This window comes from Pollachius pollachius (assembly GCF_949987615.1).
Source record: "Pollachius pollachius genome assembly, chromosome: 1".
Lineage (NCBI taxonomy): Eukaryota > Metazoa > Chordata > Actinopteri > Gadiformes > Gadidae > Pollachius > Pollachius pollachius.
In genome coordinates, this window is record NC_136934.1 from 21,582,113 (window position 1) to 21,609,263 (window position 27,151).

Genomic DNA, 27,151 nt, shown 5'->3' on the forward strand with positions numbered 1-27,151 from the left:
CAGGAAGTAAACGAAACTCGTGCCTGCTGCATCAAGCGTGTCGTATTGCTTTTCTGTGAACTTGTTACTTGGATACGCAAACTACGGTATGATACATTAATAAGGATCTCATTTAGCCCTTTTGGTATTATGATATCATCAATTCCTCCGATTATCTTTTTCAGTGATTGCAATGTTATTTTCCTCCGCCGCTGCGCACCAATTGTGAGTGTGTGTGGTTTTTTGCGCGAGCCCTGTCAATGTATTCGATTAATAAAGGGGACTTTGTAGTGTTAAGAGATGAATCTTGAGACTGAACATTTGTAAACACTGTACACCGAATGTTCTGCAAAAAACAACGAAATTCTAGGTTATCAGCAGCTGTCTGTAAACCCAATGTTCCGCACATACACCAATCAGGGGGATTCGCGACCAAATTGCAGATCAACGTAGGCTTGGGACAGGGGGAAGTTTACCATTTGTCCTTATGTCTTTTCAAATTCTAAATAAATAAACAAATGTATTTATTTGCTATGACGTTTTGCACATGTATTCCTATGTTTACAATTCCGTCAACAAATAATCAATGCTCAATTGATGACACATGTACATTTTCGTCCTGCTTTGTGATCCAGGGAAGTGGAGAGCGAAGATCCACAGTGCCTTTTGCCATGGAAACCCTTACGTCTGGAGACGACGGCGTCGTCCCTCACCACAGTCGGAAGAAGAGGAAGAGCGTCCCAGCGGAACACACGCCACTGCTGGACACGCCTCTGACAGACGAGAAAGAGTTTAGAAAGAAGAAGAAAAAGAGGAGGCTAGAGGCTGAGTGTAGAGAGACAATCGACCTGGATGATGACGCAGGGATGGGCCAGGGGAGCACATCAGATGAGGCGGGTCAATCCGCCACCCAGGGAACAACACCCCGCAAGAAGAAGAAGCAGAGGATAGAGGCTGAGTGTACAGAGACGATCGACCTGGATAACGACGATGACCGAAAGATGGGCAAGGGGTGCAAATCAGATGAGGCCACCCAGGAAACAACACACCACAAGAAGAAGAAGAAGGTGGACCTAGTACTCCTTGATGATGAAGAGAAGGGAGAAGAACACAGCAAGGTGCCAGTGGTCGTAGAAACAAGTATTTCCAAAAAGAAGAAAAAGCACCACAACGTGACCGTCGAGGAGAACGTTGCTTTGGTCACGACTAACAGCCAAAACACGGTGGGACCGCTGGCCAAGGCCAAGAAGCTGAAGGCAAAGAGTGTGGTTGTGACAGAGTCGATCGACGTTACTCCAGACCTGGGCGTGGAGAGACTGGAAGGCCAACCGGTTGCAGGCGGTATGTAACCATCTGGGGGGCAAAGGCAGGCAGACACATAAGGCATCATAGCATCAAAGCGCGCGGCCGGTCTGTCTGGCTGGATCGGCCATCTGTGCCTCGTACAGCTCAGATTGAAGACTCTTTGTTTCTCATTTTAAAAGAGTGTAATATCGGTTAGCATCGTAATCATCATCATTTTATATTTACATATATATATATATATATATATATATATATATTAGACGTGGAGTCCTGATAGGGCGGGGGGGGAGATTGCTCGATTCACGTAATTGCTCAATCGGGCACGAAACACATTTCAAAGTGGACTGGCCCACCGACCTTCCGATCTTCCCGATATGCAGCCCCTGCTGCATAGCAAATTCAAATCGACGGCAAAACGGGCATCTAACACCGTAATCTATCTAGACTATAACCGCATTTCACATGAATCGCAAATATCCCGCATCTTCGGGTTTTCCTTTGTAGGCGTGTTGAGAGGAGCGGGCGAATCCGCTGTCAGTGCGTGTGCGTGTTACAGTGATACGCAGGTTTATCCAATAAGTGTAGTGTATCCGCGCACCATTGGCATGTATGCGCGCTTGTCTCTGTGTGCATGTGCGTGTGTGAACTAGGATGACGGAGAAAGAGTGCTATGCGAGATGAATGAACGGAACGATATTTATATTTCAAAATCGTCTAAAAATTAAATAAATAAAAGCAGAATAAATTTGTGGGACTGTGTTGATTCTGTGGCGCTGTGCCACACATTGTTCTATGTATGGGAAACACTATTGTATAACATTAAAAAACGACTGCAGTGGTTAGGCTCCTCTCCACGTCATCATCTTTTCCTGTCTGCTGCTTGTTATTCTGTTACTAGCGGTCTTACATTCTGTTTGTTATTAGGAGGTCCACTGGAAGATGTACCTTTTCATAAAGAGAAGAAGTCGAATAGAAAAATAGGAACCAAAGAGATGAAGAAAGATCCACGAGAAGAATTGTAAGTTTGTAAACTAGTTTGCATTGTAGGAAAATGCTAAATGAAGAACCACTACTATAGCACTCCAGTAAAATTACGGTTCTACAACTGTGTCACAACAATTAAACCATTTTTGTGTTTTACTATGACAGTATAGTGTGCAACCACAATTCAACTGTTTAAATACAGAACTGTTGATATACTACTGATTTACTAGTTCCTTAATATTTACAAGGCTTTTCTTTCATATCCTTCATGTTCAATCATTTCTGGAGCAGATTTGCTTCAGGTATTAACAACTGTTTTAGTCGCCAAAGACAGATGACGGGGCAAACGTGTAGTGTTAAGGGAAATATGCCCCGTTTACGAGGAGGATTTTTATAACAAAATATGTCATAACCTGGCTAGCAAGCTATGTCTTATTTGCGGCCTAGCCTGGTACCCTAGTCTGTTCTTGTGATTTCCAATCCACATTTCAAGATCAGGCGGACTGTCAAGCGTGTTCCACAAGTGTTGTGGTAAATATGTGGTGTTCTGTGTGTGATTTTGTGTGCTTCTGTGTGGGTGTGTGGTTCTTGTCCTCAGAGAAATACCGCAGTTGACTGAGTTGATGTTGTACGTTCCTGGAATCGAGTCTCGCCCGCTTTCGGTCCTTCAGAGTATGCTGCGGTATGACCTGACCCGCTTCAGAGAGTTCAGTCGGAAAGGTAACCTCCACGGTAGACTAGCTTCTACTACAGTAGACTAGCTTCTCCTACGGTAGACTACCATCTCCTACGGTAGACTACCATCTACTACGGTAGACTAGATTCTCCTACGGTAGACTAGCTTCTCCTACGGTAGACTAGCTTCTCCTACGGTAGACTAGCTTCTACTACGGTAGACTAGCTTCTACTACTGTAGGCTAGCTTTTACTACGGTAGACTACCTTCTACTACGGTAGACTAGCTTCTACGACGGTAGACTAGCTTCTACAACGGTAGACTAGCTTCTATGACGGTAGACCAGCTTCTACTACTGTAGACTAGCTTCTACTATGGTAGACTATTCAATTCAATTTTATTTGTATAGCCCTTAATCACCATTACAGTCTCAAATGGCTTAGCAGGCCAAATATTTGGGATGCCCCCCTTTACCCAAGCCCCCACAAGGGCAAGAAAAAACTCTTGAAATTAGCAAGGAAGAAACGCATAGTAGGGGATCCCTTCTTCCAGGGATGGTCAGGAGTGCAATGGGTGCCATAATTGACATACAGGTAAATACATGCACATCATATTAAATTGGTGATGCGGTGCTGGCCGGTTAACCATGAGGAGAGTCCAGGCATCCAGTCCAGTCACTGCATCACGCTAGAACAGACAGAATAGTGAATAAGATCGGAAAAGTACATAGTGGGAATGTATACTGTATTAACAAAAGCACAAACAAACACAGAGTGGTCTTCACATCGCATCTCTGTCGTTTTCACACCTATGTTCCAAACGCAAGATTGTAGAGGTGCGTTTTGAGCTTTCCTTTGAATAGCTCCACAGAGTCTGCTTCCCTGATCACTGGTGGCAGCCTATTCCATAGGAAGGGGGCTCGATAGGCAAACGCTCTCTGTCCAGCCGATTTCTATTGGTTTGATCGATCACACCTAATATTGTAGTTTCACACAATATAAATAATTCATTTGATTTGACCTGAAATATTTAACTTCATGTAAACCCATTTCTGAAGGTTGAACCAAAGCAATTATTTCAGATTTTACTAAATTAAAATAAATACATTGGTTTTATTACTGAATATAAATAATATACTTGGTTCAACCTGAATATTTTAAATTCATTTAAACAACTTTTAAATATGGGAGCAAACTATTTTTTTTAAGTTGTCTCAAATAAAAATTTTAAGTCATCATAATTTAATATTTATAGACCTGAATTAAAAAAAATAATTTTAATACCTTTTGATTTACACTAAGAAGCCATTCCTTTTCAACACAAAATTTTATTGTTGAATTAAGATTTTTTTTCAACATCTCAACCATAACGGTTACAAACAGCATTTGGTTTTTTTTTTTTTTTCCACTGAACTTTTTTTTCTCACTGAACAGTGACCATTCCATCAAGGAATAATTCCTTGAAATAAAAAGTGTAATAAACAAATCAGTGCTCTCCAGGTTTTCATCACAATGCCCAATAGTGCCTGTGAAAACTTAGGCAGATTATTTTGTCAATACTGCAGCAGAACAACAAACAACAACCTCAGATAAAAAAGGTACAAAGTCTTGGTTGGAGTGGAACTCAACTGTGCCTACTCTTGGCTGTAAAGCTGGGTATTCAGCCTATGAATTTTTGGGGACATCTTTTTCCCACCAAGCTCCATCAGGGCTTTTTGCACAAACTCAAGGGTGTACTGCAGATTTTTTGGATATTTTATGTTGAGAGCGTAGGTGAGTCCGAAGAACATAGCAACAGCCGTTGCTATTGTGGGCACCTCTCTGAGGACCTCTGTTCCGTCAATGACGATTTTAATGTCCTCGTTTCCACTGACGATTGCCATGGCTGCTTCATTTTCCTGCATATCCTGCACACACAAAAAAATCCACAAATGAGGACAATTAGAAAGAGCATTTCCTGAAGACAATGCATGTCAATGCTGAACAACATACAGTGCTATGTTGCATCTTAAAACAAAAGTTGGTGTATAGGTATTGTCTGTGTTAGTGTGAGAGATTCCCTTACCAGGCATTCTTTAATGAGGTGATGAACAGGTTCACCCAGGTAGATCATCAAAGATTTGAAGATGCACTCTCTTCTTATTGTGATGTCCACAGTGTGAGGAAGAATAGGTATTATTAAAAGCACATACACCCCAACTATTCAACTAGGGATCCCACTGAGAACCAACTCATACATAGATACCTCATCTAAAACCTGAAAAGTTGCCTTGGTCTGCTCTTTCACACGTCCTCCCTTGCTCCTGATGACCTCCAGCAGTTTCGACGTGTGCTTGTCCAACTGCGCTAAGAACTTTGTCTCCAAGGGAACTGTTGTCACCCGCATGAACTCAGCATTAATCTGGAGAAACAAAAACAGAGCATGCAGAAAGGAAAGTGTATTAAATACATTCTCTTCTGTAAAGACCTATGTTTTGAAGGTTCAAAAATCATCTTTCATGAATGTCTAATTAATTGGCATTAATAAAAATATTAAGTCCCTCTCCTCTCAAAAATAGGTCTAAGGTGCTTTATATCTAAAAACATACCCCTTCCATCTGAAAAAGTGCAGGCCATCTTTCCAACATGTCTTCAATGCTCGGCTGCTTATGCACTATTTCTTGTCTACGGTATCCAAACGTCTTTGCCATCTTTTCTTTTGTTTGACGGTTGTTTTTTTTCTGTAGTTCAGTCAAAAGAGAAACCCTCTCTTGTTCCAGGCTTCCTGTAGTCTCACCACTTGGCAAAGATGGAAAATGATTGGCCTCAGCTCGTCTAGGTCTCTTGACATTCTTTGCTGGGTAGGAGTCCCCTTGAGACTTGGATTTCAAAGAATTCACTGTGACCTCAGCAGATGTACCGTGTGCCTAAAGTTGGGTCCTGTAGTTGGCCATTTTCATCTTCATCCTGCGCTTCCAACCATAACTCTCATTGTAAGACCCTGGTTCTTTCAGGCAGGGGTGCTTCTTTGTCAGTGCTTCAGTAACATCACTGAAGTCAGAATCTTCAGGGTATGGTGTGTATGCATAGATACTTTCAGCTACTTTCTCCAATACGTCTGACAGCATTTTTGAGCTAGGTGTCAGTCTAGTTTGGCTTCTCATGTACTCTGCATTCCCCCTCTGCAGTTGACATTCTGTGTCATAGGGGAAGCGTGGAATTGGGAACTGTCGTGGCCACTGTTGGGTCCTTAGTGAGTCTGAGGAAGGGCTGCTAAGCAGTATTGTGTCGTCTGTATGTGCAGACACTGAGGAGTCATCACTGTCCAGTCCAACCAAAGGGATGCTACTCCCTGGGGGATCAAGTGCGTACAAGACAACAGTTGAATCAGGGTCTAACTGGATTACTTTGAGAACTGCAAGATCCTTAATTACAGTTGTAGAGGTCAGATTCACAAACATGTTCCCAAAATCGGTGTCCTTGTACTGCAGACTTATGAATCCCCCTAATCCACATGCATTCTTGACCTCATCGATTAACTCTTCCAGTGAATTGGGAATCCCGTTGTGTAGCTCCATTCTCACGCTGCTGTCGTCACTCAGGATAACCAGCAATCGAACAGGTGTGTCTTCTGTCATGGTGCCCTGTGAGAGAGAGAAAAAGAGAGAAATATGAGTTGCTTTTTAATATTTGTAATAGTTAATATTTTCAACGTTAAATTTACAGAGATTATATATAATGCACAAGAATATTTTTCCTGCTCCCTCTCTCAGTAAACGCGGGCAGTAGATTTGGCCCCCGCAATATTATAAAGGAATCTGTTGAACAAAGACCTCCTCAAGTAGGCTGTTCGTCGCCACTGAAAAGTATCTGAATTAAACTGTTTTGTTTGCTCCAAGAAGTTTCTTCATCCTCTGAGAAAGTGAAGAGCAACTATAAATCATGGAAATATACTGTAGTGGAGTTAGAGAGTAAAATCCTAAAAGCAATTTTTTTATGACTTTTTTGTTGTTTTCCACTTTAAGACTGACCTTACACATGTATGTATCTTTTGAGTGTCATCAGCCGCATTCCTCCAATTGTGCAGTCAGCCAATGGGTATGGATCTGAGAGTTCGTTCTGGTCAACCAGTTCCAACTTCCTCGTAGGACACGGTTTCAGTTCGTATGCCCTGTAATGTTCCCAGTACCACGCACTCAGCTTTCTGACGATGAAAAGCAGGTTATCCTTGACAACAATCATCTGGGTTATTTCCACAAATTCAGGCAGCCCTGCCAATGATCCATGAGCTAGGATCATCCCATTCCTGTAGTTCAGGCCATTGTACGTCACACTTTTAGCCAGGCATACACCATCCAACTCTGGGTGCCTCTGCTTCAGAGCAAATGCTATGTCCTCTTTTAAAACATCAATGGGAAGACTTGAAACATTAGCTACTTCCAGGGGAGATTTAGGAAAACTCAACATGTGAAGGTGATGTGCCATGAGAAACTGGTGTCTTTGTGCTAAGGACAGAAGCACATTTTTGAAGCAGGTTGTATGCCGCAAAACTCTTTTGAAGAAGCTGTGCTTCGATTCGAAGCGCATGGTCCATAATGAAACCAACGGTCCAAACTCAGAGATTAAGTGAGGGTAATGTTGTAAAAAATGGTGTTTAGGTCGAAAGTTTGATTCAGGGAAAACCTCTTTGAATCTAACTCTGTGCTCAGAGATCTTCAAGGTCAAATATTCAATTGATTCCTGAGTCTGAACTGGAGATACAACAATTTCTACAATGTCCTTCAAATCCCCAAGGAGTTTCCAGGCTGGTTCATCAGTGGGCACTTTCTGTCCAAGTAGTAGTGGAAAAAATCTTATCAGGCACCAGTTTTCATGTGCGTTTCCACCGATGGTTTTCCTGGATGCATACGTCAGTGGAACAGAGTGGGGCCGATTTGTTTTATCAGTCCATTTATAGGGAAAATCTTCTATTGCCTTGTTTAAAGTGACCAAAGTGAAAAACATTTTGGAAATGAATACAGTCAGACAGAGAGAGATTTCAACCGGTACTATTCCTTCGAATAAATCATGGACAATGTCGTGAGGGAAACCACTAGTAACATTGAAAGTGGTAAGCTTTTCTGACAGAACACATTTACTCTTAACACCAAAACAGTTGTTCAAGGAATTTTCTTCAAGGGTTTTCAGATGATTTGTGTGTATCTCCTCAGTTCTCAGACAGAAAGCTCCAGCTCCAACTTCCTTGTCCTGAATTTCTGACCTATCTGCCGTACAAAACCTGCAAACATAGCTGCCAGAAAAACTCTCTACAAAACCCGCAATGCTGTGCGCGCCAAGGTTATCGGCAATAACACACTGCAATGTACCCTTCAAAGTTTTCCCCAGCTTTTCCACAAAAAACCCATGTTGTTCCAATGTTATGAGATCAGCAATCAAAGGCTCCAACACTTTTTCGTAACCATAGACCTTAACATCACTGCTATTGATCAATGCAGCCAAATGGATAGAGGACAATGAGGAGTGACAACCAGGTGGCAGATTGCCTAAAATCCAATACAAGGCACAGATTTTGTGTTTTTTACGGGATGTCCCGAGGGGATTGCAGATTTCAAAGTCGTCAACATACAAAATCACAGAAATTGCACACTTTTGAGAGAATAGCATTACTTTTACAGAGGCGTCCATCCCAAAATGATCTGTATACTTGTTTATCACTCTGCACTGGATGTTTTTTCTTCAAATGTATAGCCTTTTTTAGTGTTGTTTCACAGTTTAAAAGTTGCTGCAAGGATTTGAGTAATGGCACATACTGAAAAGTCTTATTATTCTTACGATCTAAAAAATATTCAATGGGCTCCACAACATTAAAGTTTTTTCTATAATATGCCTTCCTTTTCCATGCAGTCGAGAGAGGACCGCCCTTCCCTACTGCAGCTTTAATGGGATTTGTAGTGCAAAGTACAGTCGCTAACTCTTTTACAAGAGATTCATCAACTATGCAATTGTTACTTTTTAAGGAGTCCAGTAGAGTCTTCTGGGCGACAGGGACAGAAGCAGTACCAATTAAATATTGTAACTCATCAAGCAGTTCGGTTACAGCTACACTTGGCACCAGAAAAGAATGTTCTAACTTAAGCAGGACTGAGGCTAACTTCACTTCAATAGATTGTGTCAAATTTCTTGGTTCTTCATTAGTAAGTTCTTCAGATGTTATATCATCATCAGATTGTACAGTAGCACCGCTTTCAAAAGATTCTTCAACAGCAGAACTACCAACAGGTCCATCAACTATTCCTGGCTTAAAATCATGAATTGTGTGGGGGTTATGTCTTCGCCACTTGTGAGTATTAAAAGCACCGTAAATATTTGTTTTATATGAACAATCATTAAAAACACATTCAACAGGGGGGCGCTAGCTAGCAAGCTATGGAGTAGACGCATCCGACCAGGCTCGGCAGAACTTTTAATTTAAAGTTTGTAAAAAAGGCACCTTTCGACAAAACACACTTCTTTATTTTACTTTTTACGTTTCTATCACGCAATTGCGTATCGACATACGGAAAATAATGGCTGGCAAGTCTACAAAAACCCGCAACACAACTTCATCATCCACGAGGCCTAGTGGTCCCGGGTCATCCCCTGATCAACGTGATAATCCAAACACAGCCGACGGGACCATGGCGCTATCCACTCAAGCTTTCAGGCAAGAGTTGCTTACGTCGCTCCGTGAAGATATCGGGCATATAATCAAGTCGGAGATTAGAAGCGTGCTGGAAAAGGAAATGGAGGGATTCAGAGCCGACATTAAGGTTGTACGGTCTGAACTGCAGTCTTATCAAAACTCGGTTGCTACAGAGCTAGCCATGCTAAAAGATACCACTGGCGAGATGGAGAAGTGTCTGTCTTCGTGTACGGATGATATCGTTACACTGCAACGTGAAGTGGCGCGCCTCAAGGCTCAGTCGGAATCACTACAGGATAAATGTTAGGACTTAGAGTCGCGGTCGAGGAGAAATAACATCAGGATCGTGGGGGTACCGGAGAGCCACGACAGCTCCACAGGCGCCGTGTCAGCCCTACTTCAGAGGGCGTTCAGCCTAACGGAGGCGCCGGTGTTGGATAGATCCCATCGCGCGCTGCTGCCGGCGCCCAGGCAAGGCGACCGACCACGCGTAATCGTGGCCCGCATGCACTACTTCCAGGACTGTGCCAACATACTTCGCCTCGCCAGGGAAAAACAACAGATCAAACTGGACGGGATGACCATTTCAGCCTACCCAGACTACACGGCGCGTATTGCCAGAGCCCGAGCAGGATACAACGGGGTGAGACAACAACTCCGGGGTCTGGAGGGGGTCCGCTTTGGGATCCTCTATCCGGCCCGGCTGCGCATCACACATAATAACCAGGAGCGGATCTTCACGACGCTTGAGGAAGCCCAGACTGACATCAACAAAAACTTTCCTGCACGTGAGACCACATCCAATAAGTAACTGCTGAGCTCCCCCTATGGAGTGTTGTTATACTGCATATCTGACATCCATTGAGTCGGTCTTTAGTTAGTAATTCTTTTTTTACTTTTTCAAATACCGCCCTAGTGCCATAATTGTTTCATAAGCCATGTTCTGTGGGTCCTGGTGTATAGTTAGGAGTTACCCAACTATATCCATGTTAGGGTTTAGCCTTATGGTAGGTAAGGTTAGTGCGACCTGGGAGTTCAGATCAGGTCAGCAAGGGGAACCAAGGTCATTTTGTTTTTGTTTGTTTGTTTTGTTTTGTTTTTTTGGTTGTTTTTCTTTTCTTGAGCCTTGGTGGGTGGGATAGGGGGGTTTGTGTTACATTGTATCTTTGTCATTCTTTGTTTTGCAAATTGAAAAATCTATAAATAAAGTACTTAAAAAAAAAAAAAACACATTCAACAGATTCACGATTTCTTAAATGTGTCCCAATGTGTTTAAAATAATCAGTCTCTGTGGAAAGTTGATTGTTGTAGCAGATGTGGCACTTGAATGCTGAAAAGCTATCTTCCTGTGGGGATTTTTGAGTAGGATGGCATTTGCTTAGATGAGTCAGCAGAGCTTTCCATGTTTTGCAAGTGCATGGGCAATTCTCATAAGTACAGGGGTAAGCACGGCCCCGCCCATAATGATGATGATCAAGTTTATAATGTTTCAGAAGTTCTGATCTTCTTGAATATGAATTCTCACAGTCTTTACATTTCCACATACATGGACAACTGAGGAAAAATAAAAAGGCAGAGGAGAGGACGGTTTTAGGAGAGTGATCTAATTATCACAAATGCCCTCATGATATTGAACTTACCACTATAAGACGAGGGACTTCCAAACTGGTGGTTGCACAGCAGAACACAGTGGATCTTGTGGCTGCTCTCCTTAAATTAAAAAAAAAACAACATAATGTTGGATATTCTCAATGTCCCATGAACATGAATCTAATACAGTTTAAAATTGACAAAACATTATTATGCCTTCTGTTCTTTTTAAATCGGATTTACTATGCCTATGAATTAAAATACCTGACAAAACATAACTTATGTTGCTTCATTATTACACAGTTCAGTTTAGCTCAAAAAGAGAAAATACAGCACAGTAAGCAATACACAACACAATAGCACTGTAAGCACCACAGTACCAGTAATATTTTTTACTATTGATATTGTACTCAGAACTTACTACAATAAGACGAGGGACTTCCAAACTGGCGGTTGCACAGCAGAACACAGTGGATCTTGTGGCTGCTCTCCTTAAATTAAAAGAAAAAAAAACGTTTTAATGTTGGATATTCTCAATGTTACATGAACTACATCTAATACAGTTTAAATTGACAAAACATTATATTATGCCTTCTGTTCTTTTTAAATTAGATTAACTATGCCTATGAAATAAAATACCTGACAAAACATAACTTATGTTGCTTCATTATTACACAGTTCAGTTTAGCTTTACCAAAAAGAGAAAATCCAGCACAGTAAGCAACACACAAACACAACACAATAGCACAGTAAGCACCACAGTACCAGTAATATTTATTCCACTAGCCATAAGTCAAACACAAGAACATTTGCTCAAAAATAAAATAGCTTATCTGCCTCTCTCAATCACCATCCTCTCTCCCCCTATCCCACTTTCACCTGCCTGTCTGCTCCCACGTCACTCACCTCCTGCCCCGGCTATATCTGCCGTCACACAACACAACGAGCAGTGTTGGGAAAGTTCACTTTCTACGTGAACTACTTCAAAGTTCAGTTCACAAATTTTTAAATGAACTAGTTCAGTTAAACGTTCATGATTCAAAATGTTGAACTAAAAAAAATCCAAAAAATGAACTAGTTCACAGTTCTTTTTTTCAATATGTTGCTGTGAGCTATTTTTTTTTTGAACATTGAGCCCCCTTTGTTGTTTGTCTAGGATGAAATAGAGTGGTTGAATGAAAGATCATAGATATAAAAAGTGGAACAGTTTATATCGTGTTTTATTGCACATTTAGCACATTTTGTAAATCCCATTGATCTCTGTTGGAAGACTCATTGCTCGTTGACCGGAAACGGAAAGGGGGGGTGTTTACGTTTGGTTGTAGTCTTTTCACTCGGTTCTAGCCCTACTGTTGAGACGGAGAACCAAGCGAAAAGACTACAACCAAACGTAAACAGCCCCCCTTTCCGTTTCTGGCCAACAAGCAATGTTTCTAGGAGGTATTCTAGTCCGCTGATTGTACATATTTATAATTCGAAATTCATCTCAGCCTTTATACCACAGATACTCTAGGGTCTGTTGCATATAACCGCGTTGTCTGATTAAAGTTTAATTCATTTTTCACAATTTGACAGCTCTCGTTTTGAAGAATAATCACCGCGCCATTCATTTCAATGGGGATCGAGATGGTCTATACTTTCAACATAAAGTACATATTTATAATTTGAAATTCGTCCCAGCCTTTATACGACAGATACTATAGGGTCTATAGCATATAACCGCGTTTTCTGATTACAGTTTAATGTAACAGTAAGCTGACAACATCGCAACTGCAAATGAACCGCACGGAGATAACTATGGCAACCGGTCAAAAAACACAGCGTTCTGCCCGCGCATCTGCCGTGTTGATAAACAAATAACCCCCCAATTGAACGAAGTTAAACCGAGTGAGCGTGCCGTTCACAGACACCAGAATGAACGAGTTCACAGTAACGTACATCAGGCAATAATACAGTACGTTCAGTTCACGTTCGCCCAAAATATGAACGAGTTCATGAACTATCGTTCAATGAACGTGTTCAGGCACAACACTGACAACGAGAGCCCCCCCCCCCCCCCCTGGGTCTGTCTGCGTTAACGTTACGTCTGACTCCAGCTCTCAGTAAAAGTCATACTGTGAGAGAGCGCCGTTCACCGGTTCACAACTGCGTTTATCAAGCGGAAATACAGTAACGTTAGGCTACGTTCAGTTCATGTTCGCCCAGAATATGAGCGAGGTCATGAACGGTACTGGCACAACACAAGTCACACACCTGGCATGGAGAGAACACTTTTTTGCTAGCCCTCAACAGTGGTTGCACTGGACATTTTTAATGATAGTGACCCGAAAATGCCAGTCTAATTTTAAGTTACCCGTTTGTCGTTTCTGAATTATTATTATATTCAACATTTAATTTTAGTTCCTGTTTAATTAATATTCACCGCAAAATATACACAGCAGTTCTTGCTGAGCTCATGAGACTGAGCTCAAGCTTCGCTGCTCCCACACACACGCACCATGGCGGCCAGCTTCCTCTCCAGAGCTCCGGTGACCCATAAAACCTCCGCTCGGCCTCGCCAACGACAACGGCGACGGCGAACGGTGGTCGTTAGCGGGGATACGTATCTGGTTTAAAGACACGTGGCCTCTGACAAGTGACATAGGACTTCTTAGCGCGCAGGCTCAAGGAACGAACCCGAAGAACGGGGCCGTGCTTGTTTGTTCGTGGAATGGAATCCACGATCATATGATCACGAACAAATATCATCTGATAAAAATCATATTACCTTGTACTCGCTGATCCCCATAGCTTTGGTTGTGTCGACAAGTACGTCGGCGGTCGGAGCCTCAGGAAATATGGCGACGTCGACAGGCATTATAAAGTACAACAAACTGTTTTTAAAAACCAAAACTGTGAGTGTATGGTTTTGTACCCTCTAAAATGTCTTATTTTGATGACAAAAATGGCTGATAACAAACAAGCACGGCCCCGTTCTTCGGGTTCGTTCCTTGAGCCTGCGCGCTAAGAAGTCCTACGTCACGTGTCAGCGCAAATCCTAGCAGAACGATTAATTGCCCACATAAGCACAAACTCACACAAAAGAAAGACTCTTTGTCTGGGGGCTAAAGTTTACGCCCAGTCATCTTTAAAAATCGTAATGACTTACCTCAACGTTACCACAATGCCGCGTAGGACCTGATATTTTTCTCTTCGGCACGACGTCTTCTGCGATGGAGGAGGACTGTGAGGCGGAAGTACAATTGCCGCCAGAACTTTTAAAGAATGCGCATGCGCGAATCGCTCAGTCTAATAAAAATGCTTTGATTAAAATAAAAAAATCAGTTTGGTGCCTCGCTGTCAGTTTACATTATAGTAAAGTAAAAAAAAATAGATTCAACCATAAACATAAATAAGAAAGTTTAGTTTAATTGAGCAAAGTATTTTTTTTATTCATTGGAATGAAAACAAACACATTAAATGAAAAACAGCTTTGTTTCACTTTTTTCAGTGTAGGTCCTTTTGGGGTAGTCTGGGTTCTATTGGGGTAGTCTAGGTTCTATTGGGGTAGTCTAGGTTCTATTGGGGTAGTCTAGGTCCTTTTGGGGTAGTCTGGGTTGTATTGGGGTACTCTGGGTTATATTGGGGTACTCTGGGTTCTGCTGGGGTAGTCTGGGTTCTGCTTGGTTCTCATTGGAGTACTATACTTATATTGAGCTTCTTGGCTCTTTGTGGCTTCTTGGCTCTTCCCCTTCAAGGCTGGTGGAAATCGCCCCAGGTTCTAAATGGGTAGTCCTGATTCTATTGGAGGTTGTCCTGGGTCCTGGGTTTTTTATTCATGGGTTTTTACTTGGGCTGCCTGGTTTGGTTCAAATTAATGTAATTGTCTATATTTAAATGATTGACAATAAATTACTTTGCTACCACTGAAACTCACCAGATCTCTCTAGTCAAGGCAACTATGATCAACGTAGATTTTTAAATCCTAAAATGTATTTTGTGATTCCCCCCAGGCATTGACCTGCGCTCGGGCCGGTGGTTGACACAGGAAAACGATAAGATCCGGGAGAATGTGGCAAACTTCCTTGCCCTCACCGGCATCCCGTCGGCCAGTCAGCTTTTCTTCCCGGACAGACACAAGGAGCATGGGATGCAGAACATCAGGAAGATACGGGTGGCACACCGTTTCATGGAGAGGATTGGTAAGTTCAGCTGTCATAGTTGGGCTATGTCGCATTAGTGACTTGTATAGAGTATTGGTGCATCTTGCAAAACTGTTTAACATTTAGGACTTAATCATATTCAGCCATAATCATATTCAAAGATCACGATACAAACAGTTCTGTTTCTGTGTCTAAATATGTTATCGAACGCAATCACAACTTGGTTTAATTATTTTCATATAAAGTATCTATCTATCTGTCTTTTATATCTGCTTTATGTCTGTCTCTCTGTCTGTCTATTCAGCTGATGGCATCCCCAGGCCATGCTTCAAAATTTATACCCGAGGGCGGAAGATCTTTGATGAACTTAACTACAAGGGCAGGTCAGTGGGCTTCCATAACTCCCATCACTTTCATCCCCTCAGTATATAAATGGACTGCATTTATATAGCGCTTTTCTAACCAATGATCACTCAAAGCGCTTTACAATATTGCCAAACATTCACCTATTCATGCACACATTCACACACCGACGGCAGAGTCAACCGTTCAAGGCGACGGCCAGCTCGTCGGGAGCAGTTAGGATGAGGCGTCTCGCTCAGGGCACCTCGACACTCAAACTAGCAACCTTCTGGTTACCAGCCAACCCGCTCTCCCTCGCATCGGCGCATCTCCATGCACAAATAAGACGGCAGACACGGCTTGTACTGGCCTTCACACCAGATGGAGCGAAGTCCAACCAACTTCCTGTCTGATTGGTCGCCCTGAAAACGGCTTGTGGTAATTGGTAGATATTGAAGGTTCACTAAGGAACCGACCATGACGGGATGTCATGTTGTTGGAAAATATTAATGTCTGACACGATAGCTAAAACTAGGCTAGTTTTAGGTGGTATATATATATATATATATAAAACTGTCAAAGCAATATATATTTGCTTGGACAGCCTTTTCTGACTTTGCTGACTCTTGTTGACAGCAAAGTATTTGATTTATAAGAGCATTATCTTGGGAAGATACTGGCAGCGTTGAGCAAACCTCTTGAGTGAGGCAATGGGTGTACATGATTCTTATAAAACGTTCCCATTGTGGGCAGTAACCACAATGGTGAAGGGAGGGACCACCGTGGAGAGTTTAGGCTCGGCCAAGGCTGAAATCAGCCATGGCGGGAGAGGCCAAGTTAGTTTGCAATACACTATGTGGGAAAGTGGACATTGGCATGGGCTGAGTAGCAGACTTTGTGGCTAAGGTGGCAATGCAAGAGAAAGGGGTAAATATGAAACGATACATTAGCAACCGCTTGCATATGGCACTTCGGGGGCCTCATTTAGCAACCCTGAGTAGAAATGGCTCTAAACTCTCGCTCACAAATGAAATTTGGTTTGTGCTTCAGTACAAAGAAATCTGTATTTACCAAATATGCGCAAGGCAATCGTACGCACATCAGTATGTAATCAATCTTGATAAATCCCACATGTTCTTAAGTACCATGCGGGTTCACGCTCAGACCATTTGTATTCAGAAACGCCTCAAATTAACCATATATGGGCACGCATCCCTTTATCAACCTTGTGAATGTGTTTTTCCCCTCACCGCTATAATGGGAAAGAGAGCGAAGAAAATAAACTTCTCCAACACTTAAATAGAGTCACTCGTAAACTATGTTGAATTAAACCAAAAGTTACTTTTTGGCTCAGTTAGTGCAGGAGGCATTACAAATAAATGAACACTTGCTGCACTGCATTTGAAAAAATGTGTGATGCAATTAATTCAGTTGGGTAGGAAGAGAGAACACTATCTGAAGCAAAAAAAAAAAGGTTTGACGTTCAACTTAACGCCAAAAAAAGAGTCACAGACAGACGTCGGCAACAGACGTCGGCAACCCAAGCAAATCAGCGCTATCTTTAAAAACGCACTCCCTGCGGAGAGCATGGTTCGCCAAGCCTTCCAACGTAAAACATTTCAAACATTTCTCACAGCTGTCTTTTATAGGGTTTGACACCAATTAGGCAATTTGTCTGTTTAAAAGTAGACAACAAAGGAGTATTTGAATGATTTCTAAGTAAAGGAAACACAGGAAATATATGGTTGTTGATTGCTTAATGCATATGTTGACAATCTTAAATGCTTTACTTTTGGCTTGTAATATCACTATTCTACCACTAGATTCTGTTCGTAAGCATGGCCAGAGCTGTGCTTATATTTACCCACATTCCTAAGTATAAGTTCATTTTGGTAAATTCCATACTTTGCGTGGCATTGTTCTTATGCACTTCTTGCGCACAAATCTGTGCCTAAGTATGGTTGATAAATGAGGCCCCTGGATATCATATCATACAAGAAGTGCAGTAAGGAATATATTCATACATGCAGTGATGTTTAAGTGTAGCTGTGGCACACAGTCACACAATGACCTTTTACTTTCATCCATAATTTTACACCCGTCTTTGTAATAAGGCTATTTTTTCATGCACTTTTTTATCCTTTGAAAGGTTTACCGAGGAGGAGGTCAATCTGCTAAAGAAGCAGCAGCTTATCCATGGAAACAACTGGGTAGCTGTCTCCCAGGGAATGGAGCGCAGTATATACAGCATCCAGAAACGCTTCAGTATGATGAGTAAGGCCCACACACCATTATACAGATTATTATTGTTATCTTGTTTTTAGCATGGCTTGACACTAGCTTTGTCGCATAGGATGTTACGTCATTTGTTCATGTTGCTAGGAAAAACAGCAACACTTGACTATTATAATAGGTCTGCTATTATATGTGTGTGTGTGTGTGTGTGTGTGCCCCACACACACACAAAAAAAATTATCCCTCCAATGCCCTTATGTATGTTTGTATGTCCCGGCACTAAATGTACGCACTTCTTGTAGGTCGTATGTGCTGGCACTTAAAAATAGTACTTAGCATCGTGTAGCCACTCACCCTAGGCAGCTAGCTTTATTGTACACAGGGAATGGGTTAACCTAGAAATTGTGAGTGCTTGGCACTTGTCGAACATCCTTACTGTACCGAAAGAGGTATATTGAGGTTTCTCTTCCTTTTTACCAATAAAACAATAAAAACAAAAAAAAAAGTTGCTTTGGATACAAGCGTCTGCTAAATGTCCTAAATGTAATGTGTCTGCGTCTGTGTCTGTGTGTAGAGACTGCAATGGGGACATGGTCCCCGAAAGAAATGGACGAGCTGGAAGGGGTAATAAAAGTACATTTGGAGAAGCTGGCCAAAGAGAACCAGGCTGGGGTTGCTGGGGATGGGGCCAGTGCCGGGTCCGGCCCAGAGGAGCTGTGGGTCACCAGACGCCAGCTGTACCATAATCTGCCCTGGAAGTCCATCAGCGATCAGGTCCCAGGCCGGTCCTGGGTCCAGTGTCGAGAGAAATGGTAAGTGTGTGTCTGGTCTAGACTCTCATCATCCCCTGGTCTCTCTCTCTCACTCACACACACACACACACACAGTAAAGCCCTTTGGGTATCTTGAGAGTTCTATATAAAGGTGTGTGTAATGCTTTGTGATTTTTATTTTATTTACATTCTTGATACATTTTATTCCATATTTATGTCTTGTCAAGCCACTTCTTTGTCTGTATGTGTTTTTAGGTTCACCATTTTGAAGCCCAAAATCGCCTCTCGTAAAGCAGTTCAGCCTGGAGGAGTCCAGCATGTCCTCACCAGGATCACACTCATCAACACGTAGGCTAAACCTAGATCAGTTCTGTTATCAACCCCGTAGGCTGAACCTAGATCAGTTCTGTTAGCAACTCCGTAGGCTGAACCTAGATCAGTTCTGTTATCAACCCCATAGGCTGAACCTAGATCAGTTCTGTTATCAACTCCGTAGGCTGAACCTAGATCAGTTCTGTTCTCAACAGGCTGAACCTAGATCATCTATGTTATCAACAGGCTGAACCTAGATCAGTTCTGTTCTCAACAGGATGAGCCTAGATCATCTATGTTATCAACAGGCTGAACCTAGATCAGTTCTGTTCTCAACAGGCTGAACTTAGGACCATACCTGTGCGAGTGAACAAACCATCATTGTTGCCTCTCCTTGGTTCACCCTAACATCCATCAGCCAATTAAGCAAAATGACATCCTTGTACAGATTCTGCCAAAGATCCTTTAGCGTGCGCGTGCCTGCCAGGAATGTAAACAGTGGAATATAGCACTTTTCATATATATATATATATATATATATATATATAGGCATCCTGGGGTACACTTATAAACGACCCGCATTCACCCAACATTTTCACCCAACGCAACCGCAACTCGGACCGCAAGTATTAATATTAAAATAATGTCCCAACCTGCTTCCCGACCCACATCCCTGAGTCATATGCATTTAAAAAGAGTACTACGATGTTAATGCATAGCAGTTTAACGTGAGGAACCTGCATTATTGCATTAGCCTATTTTATCCCGCTTCAGCATTCATGCAAAAGTATTCATGCAAAATAGCTTAACATTCACAATAAATAAGGATTTCCCACTAGCCTACATAAAATGTTGTTAAAGCAGTTAATCAAAGGGATTGATGCTATCTCCCAAGCATAAAATCTGAATATTTAAAGAAACAACAAATAGTTATTTGAAATATACTTATTTGAAATAAAACGGTCACCTAAATCAGAGCAACAGTTACCTGGTCTAAGAAAAAATAAAGAAAGTTGTCTCTACGTTGGCACCCGGAAAGCTTGAGCTGTATCTTTGCGATTGCGCAAGTCATTCAGCCAATGATGTCTTTGTCTTTTATATGATATAGCCTACTCCATAAATTACAAAAGTGTATTCGGCATCTTTATTTTAATCGATTTGACCCGAATATCATTAAAATATTTTTTTGGTGACTCGCAACTGCTCAATTTGGATCAACCCGCGTATCACTGATACATGCACACGCACTGACAGCTGATTAGACCGCTCCTCCTCTCATCACGCAATGCTTGAGGCCTATCAAAGGAAAACCCGATGCAGGTTGATATTAGTTCAGGTAGGTCTCGAGTTCAGTATTTGAAATAAAAACCTCCAGCTTTAGTTGTTTTTTGCAATTCACTCCTTGTACAGTGTTGGGAAAGTTCACTTTCTACGTGAACTAGTTCAAAGTTCAGTTCACAATTTTTTAAATGAACTAGTTCAGTTAAACGTTCATAATTCAAAATGTTGAACTAAAAAAAATCCAAAAAATGAACTAGTTCACAGTTCTTTTTTTCAATATGTTGCTGTGAGCTATTTTTTTTTTGAACATTGAGCCCCCTTTGTTGTTTGTCTAGGATGAAATAGAGTGGTTGAATGAAAGATCATAGATATAAAAAGTGGAACAGTTTATATCGTGTTTTATTGCACATTTAGCGCATTTTGTAAATCCCATTGATTTCTGTTGGAAGACTCATTGCTCGTTGACCGGAAACGGAAAGGGGGGGTGTTTACGTTTGGTTGTAGTCTTTTCACTCGGTTCTAGCCCTGCTGTTGAGACGGAGAACCAAGCGAAAAGACTACAACCAAACGTAAACAGCCCCCCTTTCCGTTTCTGGCCAACAAGCAATGTTTCTAGGAGGTATTCTAGTCCGCTGATTGTACATATTTATAATTCGAAATTCGTCTCAGCCTTTATACCACAAATACTCTAGGGTCTGTAGCATATAACCGCGTTGTCTGATTAAAGTTTAATTCATTTTTCACAATTTGACAGCTCTCGTTTTGAAGAATAATCACCGCGCCATTCATTTCAATGGGGATCGAGATGGTCTATACTTTCAACATAAAGTACATATTTATAATTTGAAATTCGTCCCAGCCTTTATACGACAGATACTATAGGGTCTATAGCATATAACCGCGTTTTCTGATTACAGTTTAATGTAACAGTAAGCTGACAACATCGCAACTGCAAATGAACCGCACGGAGATAACTATGGCAACCGGTCAAAAAACACAGCGTTCTGCGCGCGCATCTGCCGTGTTGATAAACAAATAACCCCCCAATTGAACGAAGTTAAACCGAGTGAGCGTGCCGTTCACAGACACCAGAATGAACGAGTTCACAGTAACGTACATCAGGCAATAATACAGTACGTTCAGTTCACGTTCGCCCAAAATATGAACGAGTTCATGAACTATCGTTCAATGAACGTGTTCAGGCACAACACTGTCCTTGTATGTCACAAAATCTAAAGATTGCCGCCAAAATAGGCAAAAAATCTGGTAAAAACAAAACTTGAACATAAATTTTGGTGAGTAATACTCAACATGAAACTTAAAAAACAGGTCTTCCTCCAACATAAAGTCCAGGTACTTGTATAAGCTAACTAATTCTACTGGCCTGCCCTGTAATGTATGGAGTTGGGGCAAGGAATGAAACCAGGCAGGGTTCTGGTAAAAATGGTTTTAGTTGTCTTCTCTTAAAGAACTTACTTTAAAGAATTAAGATTGAGCTAATTTCAAATGCTTCTTGTAGCTTTAAAATGGTCTAAGCAGGTGACAATAGATAAGCATACAGGTGTATATTTATCATGGCAGCTTTGGAAAGTATGTCTTTGAATGCCGCCCGGTGCACACACTCTACATACGATGACCGGCTTCCACTGACCACCAAGGCACCATGACACTCTATTCCCCCACCGGCGCCAGGGGGGCACCACATATTGCTACCTGGTCTGTGGGAAACACTAAGTCTTTTGAAATCAATCGTCATTCAGAACGGACGTTGTAACAAATAGCAGTGAATTGCCATGCAAGTACTTGTATATTGATATTGTTTACATTGGTGGCAGGCAGAGTGTTCTCACCAAAGTGGTTATGAGAAATGTTACTGATAACAGCATTTTTTTGTAGTTTTAGTGAAGCAAGGCGAGGCAGTTACGATGGTCTGATCACCCAGACCAGTATTGTCCTTTTTAAACCAGTGCTGGTTTCAAGGGGCTTAACATAAACAGGTTATGTTATCAGCACCTAGGGCTGCTGCTAGGGATGTTAACGCCTAGCGTTTCTATTTATTGTTCTGATGTGTGTGTGTGTGTGTGTGTGTGTGTGTGTGTGCGTGCAGGCTGTATGCAATGGACCTGGAGGACCCTGCAGAGATCGACTGGGAGCAGGTGTCCGAGTGCGTGGGGTGAGTCGCCGCCTCGCCAGGCTGTTTGGATGTGCTTCTGCCGTGGCATAAGGCGGTGTATTCAACTTGTGGTGTGGCGCGTGTCTTTTCAGCAATGTGACACCTTACACCACCCAGAAGATGTTCAACATGCTCAAAATCACCAGAGTCCCACACTCGTCTGTCCTCACCTACTCTGGTAAGACTTTGTTTTTTCCCGTCTTTGCCGGAATGAAGCCCCCTTAAGATATCTCCATTCAAAAAGCCACACCCGGGTCTGAAAGCGCCATTGTTGTCCTATGAGGAGAACTTGTAACTCCTGGGACCATTTATCAGTCCCCTAGCATCACGACTCATTGTAGTATTACGTTTATAGATGAGTTTTTTAAAATTTCAATCCACTCAAACATCGAATCATCAGAATTGTGTATAATACCGCACAAAAGTGTGGTATTGTGTAGGTCTGGCATCTATCTCCAGCCGTCTTGGAATTCTAGTCCAAGCATCCTAGTCTCATAACGGACAGGATGGTCTCGTCATGTGATGGAGACAACTTATTGGTCTCCCAGTCAGAAGGTCCTGGGTTTGAATCCCAATGTCCAACTGTAGTTATTCTTGTGCCAGATGAGTAATCCTGTATCTGCTCCTCAATAACGGATATCTCAAAAGCAGTGATATGCTTTGGATAGAAAGCATTTCACAAAATAAAACAAAAATATCAAGAATAGTAGTTTAAAGCTGTTGCATGTACTGCCTCTAAAGTGGCTGCGTCAGCCCTCACCTACCAAACTTTGTAACCACCAAATGTTTTGGTGAGACCAGACCTCCTGAAGTAGCCTTTCAATTAGCCAGGAATACATAACATCTACAAGTTGAGTGGGAATGGCTCTATCTACTGACATTACATTGGTTGTAAGATGAATAGGCAGTGCTTTGTTATTTGGTCATTGTCAACAACCGACTTCAAGAGTGTGATGCCATATCCAAGAACTGGGCAAGTCAATCAGTACGTTTACATGCACAGCTTAATCTGATTAAAGCCATAGTTCGACTATGCTCCTCAATCTGACAACTGCAATTGTCCGATTATACATGGCGGTGAGAAAATCGATTCATTTGCCGAAGCATTTCATACCCCGGTTTGATAGGTGTGCACATTTCAGCTATTGGTAATAGAGCCACCGGTTGACCGCTGTCAGTTCACTTTGGGTCCATGTCATTTCTCCGACGCTCCATTGTTCCGACCTCTTGGTCGTATGTGGACTCCTCCGGCGGCGGTAGAGCAGCTCCTCCGGGAGTCTGAATACGGCAATAATCCCTTTCTCCTCTGTCGCGTTTCAATCTGGACTTCAGAGGGAGAGTCAAAGCCAAAGTTCCTTTCCCCCAATTCCTTCTCCACCATGGCCGAGATAACCCCCACTACGAGTCTTTACTTGTTGCTCAAGTACCAGAGAGTCGGAGAACCCGACGCAGTCTTTAAGGGCGTATTCACTCGCTGGTGCAGACTTTTGGGCTGGTGTGAATACAAACAATCGAACTCTGGTGCAGACCAAACCGCTGGTCCGAGACCCAGCCGGAGAGGTGGTCTCGGTTCGCTTCCAAACAAACCCTGGTGCGGTTCGCTTGAGATGTGAATGCGACCGCGCTCGGTCCGACCCAGAAAATAATATGCCGTTTTGGACGCGACAGACTCCCATTGCTGCTTGTTTATTTGTTTATATTGTTGATTAGCGCGGTAAATTCAAAGGTCAACATCACTTTATCAGACCGGCATCACGTTATCAGACCCGTTAAAAATGAGTCGTGGCTCAACATGGAGCGAAGAGGAGACGAAATGTCTTTTGGATATTTAGGCAGGCGCCAACATATAAAGTATGTTGGAGAACACTTATAAAAATTCCGATGCATTTAATACATTTAGTACAAGGATGGGTGAGAAGGCGTTCGAGCGTCCGCGGATAGCATAACATCATAAAATCGACGTTGTGCCAAACGCCTCTGATTCTCCAAAAGTACTGCAAATGTTTGTAATAGTATGAAACCAATCAGTATAAGCAAAACGAGGGCAGCACGCTGAATGTCCATAATCTCCATCGTTTGTTTACTATTTTTTTCATGCGTTACCCCACCCCCGACCGTCTTGTCCAATGATTGAACGATCTATGCACACACGTGCGTTGTCGACAGATTCTTGGACTGTTGCGAAAAATTGCAAAGTGAAAAGGAACCACACCAAACCAAAAAATAAACATTGCGTTTTGGTCCGGACCAAAAAGATCGAACTAAGGACTTTCCTGGTGTGAACACGCCCTAAGATTTATAATATCTGAGAATATTCCCGTCAATCGAATGAATGAATATATAACTCGCAATGAACGAATAAAGATTGTAAAAAAAATATTTATTTTGACAGATGTGCCCGAGGTTACTACTTTACAACGTCGTTGATGAACAACATTTAGAAAGACATGTAATTTAATTCAGCCTTGGGGAAATCGAACTGTTACACCTTTCCTGAGACCATAGTCGAGGAGCACAGGAGAGACGTTCCCTCCAGGGCCGATGTTCTCTCAGGGGTAACACCCTTGACTTTGACCAGCAGTGGGACTGCTTATAGTTCAGAATGAAATGGCGACAGATTATTGACAGGCTGGGTACTCTATTCGTAGTTCCACTGACTAAACAGTACACGTTTGCATAGACACAGCCGGACTCGTTCATTCACTAAACTGACATACGCAACCGCTCGCTCTCCTCGTTCGTCCACTGACTCGCTGAAGTCACTCACACACACACTGCCACTCTTGCGCACACACATACGCTACTCTCGTAACAGAAGCGTAGTGTGTACTGAATGCATGTTGATGATGATACACATCTTATAGGGGGTAACTACATTGGCACGACACCGGCTTCCTCCATCTTCTTCGAGACTGTAGTGGGTGTTATCTCAGCCATGGTTGAGAAGGAATCGGGGGAAACAAACTTTGGCTTTGACTACCTGAAGTACATGAACTGCGACATGGAGGAGAAAGGGATTGATGCCCGCGATTGTCTCCCGCCGGAGCCCTGCTGCCCGCTGCCACAAAGCACCACCGCCTGGCAGCGGGCAGCACGCGGTTCAGTCTACTTCCGATTGATGTGGAAGTGGAAGAACCAGAGAAGTCAGAGAACCCGACGCAGTCGTTTGAGATTCATAATATCGCCTGAATTCTCACACAGCTTTTTGCCTTGATAATATATATAATATGATATAGATATCTATGTATAATATGATATTATTTAGATATAGAGCTCCAGGACTCCCGCCGGAGCACCCAGAGTGTTCTAGAATATTTAGAGAACGCGGCCAAAAGCTGTGTGCGCCTCGCCATTACGATACATCAACTGTAAACACGAGCGCATGGTACTGTGGCCGCAAGCTGCTCAGGGCCACACCCTACCCTCCATCTTGGCCCGCCTCTAAAAAACGTCACGTTTGTGGAAAGCTCATTGTGGGACTGGCTGTACTGACTGGAGTGGCTGTAATTCTCCACCAAGGCTGAATTTCTTGAACGTCTTCAAGTACTGTATAAGGGGCCCACTAACACCTATATTAAAGCGTCCATAAAGTAATATGCCATGGGACCTTTAAAGTTCCTATGTTCTGTATTTTACACTAAACAAGCAATAAATCATTCTATAGTATGACCAACATAACATTGGAAGCAGTCAACATATAAACTACTCTTTCCTTAAGGCCAGGCCTATATGTTGAGATGAATTGATACATCTCTATTTAACTATTGAAGTGTAAAAGAAAATTATACGAATCTTGCTGTAACAAAATCCCCAGAATTATTTTTATTATTATTTCAGCCTTTGCGATTTGCAAATCGCGTTCTATTACATTACGATGTCAATTAGATTTTTATTAATCGTTCAGCCCTAAGCAGGACCCATTGGCACAGCTGAACTGCTTCAGCATCATTTAAGTCGACTTAAGGAGATCTGAATATTTCAAAACATTTAGACTTAGTCGCAGATCGTGGTCATTATGTGTTGCCGTACGGCTGTGGCGGGACAAGTAAATGTGTGCTATCGTAGTGGTAGGATCGCTTAAACACCTCCTGTTAGATAGACTGATTCCTTGTCACCGAGACGATTCGGCGGCTTCTTGTTGAGCATCAGATGGAGGAAAACTGGATCTAGAGATTTAGCAGGAGGTTCGAGGCGAACCGCGATGGACAGCCATCGTTACCATCTTCAGATAATGACATGCATCGTGTCTCCTTCCTGTAGAGTTGATTGACTTCCTGCACGATAAAGTGATCCCCATGCTGAGGAGGAAGGTCCAGCTGGAGGATTGCTGCCCTCTGGAGTCGGAGGAGGTTAAACAAAGGTACATGCTGTCACACATCTTCTCTGAGGAGGAGTTTGTGGAGCTCGACCTCACCACCTGACCCATACAGCCCAAGGAAGAAGCACACCCAAACCCAAGGGACAGATCTGATTGGCTGGTTGGTTATCGATGTCCCTCCCTCCTGTCCAATTTTGCAGTGCCTGGGAGCTTGTGGTCGACTGGAAGCGAGCACCACACTGTTCTGCATGGGCTCAAATGTACAGAACTTCACCTTGGTTTTGTGTGGTCTTTTTGGTTTGATTATGTTTTTCTTTTTTTTAAAGCAACTTTTTGAAACCCAATCTTTGTCAAACATTTTAACATCAAATTTATGAATAAA

General features: G+C 42.4%; 1 protein-coding gene across 1 annotated transcript; it reads left to right on the forward strand.

Moving 5' to 3' along the window:
- On the forward strand, positions 1-27,123 carry LOC307076731 (transcription termination factor 1-like). Its single transcript, XM_079737825.1, has 12 exons — positions 1-86; positions 615-1,320; positions 2,209-2,302; positions 2,867-2,988; positions 15,186-15,374; positions 15,640-15,718; positions 17,827-17,951; positions 18,487-18,724; positions 18,941-19,033; positions 22,386-22,451; positions 22,544-22,629; positions 26,712-27,123. Exons 2-12 carry the CDS (start codon positions 651-653, stop codon positions 26,870-26,872), a joined length of 1,923 nt encoding a protein of 640 aa, XP_079593951.1. The 5' UTR covers positions 1-86; positions 615-650; the 3' UTR covers positions 26,873-27,123.
- The last annotated feature ends 28 nt before the right edge of the window (positions 27,124-27,151 follow it).

What these genes read in the sequence shown, in the direction of transcription:
- LOC307076731 (XM_079737825.1), top strand. Translation starts at nt 651, where the DNA reads ATGGAAACCCTTACGTCTGGAGACGACGGCGTCGTCCCTCACCACAGT. An exon ending in AGGCCAACCGGTTGCAGGCG is followed by an intron (nt 1,321 to 2,208) that starts GTATGTAACCAT and finishes GTTTGTTATTAG; the next exon opens with GAGGTCCACTGGAAGATGTA. An exon ending in CAGAGAGTTCAGTCGGAAAG is followed by an intron (nt 2,989 to 15,185) that starts GTAACCTCCACG and finishes GATTCCCCCCAG; the next exon opens with GCATTGACCTGCGCTCGGGC.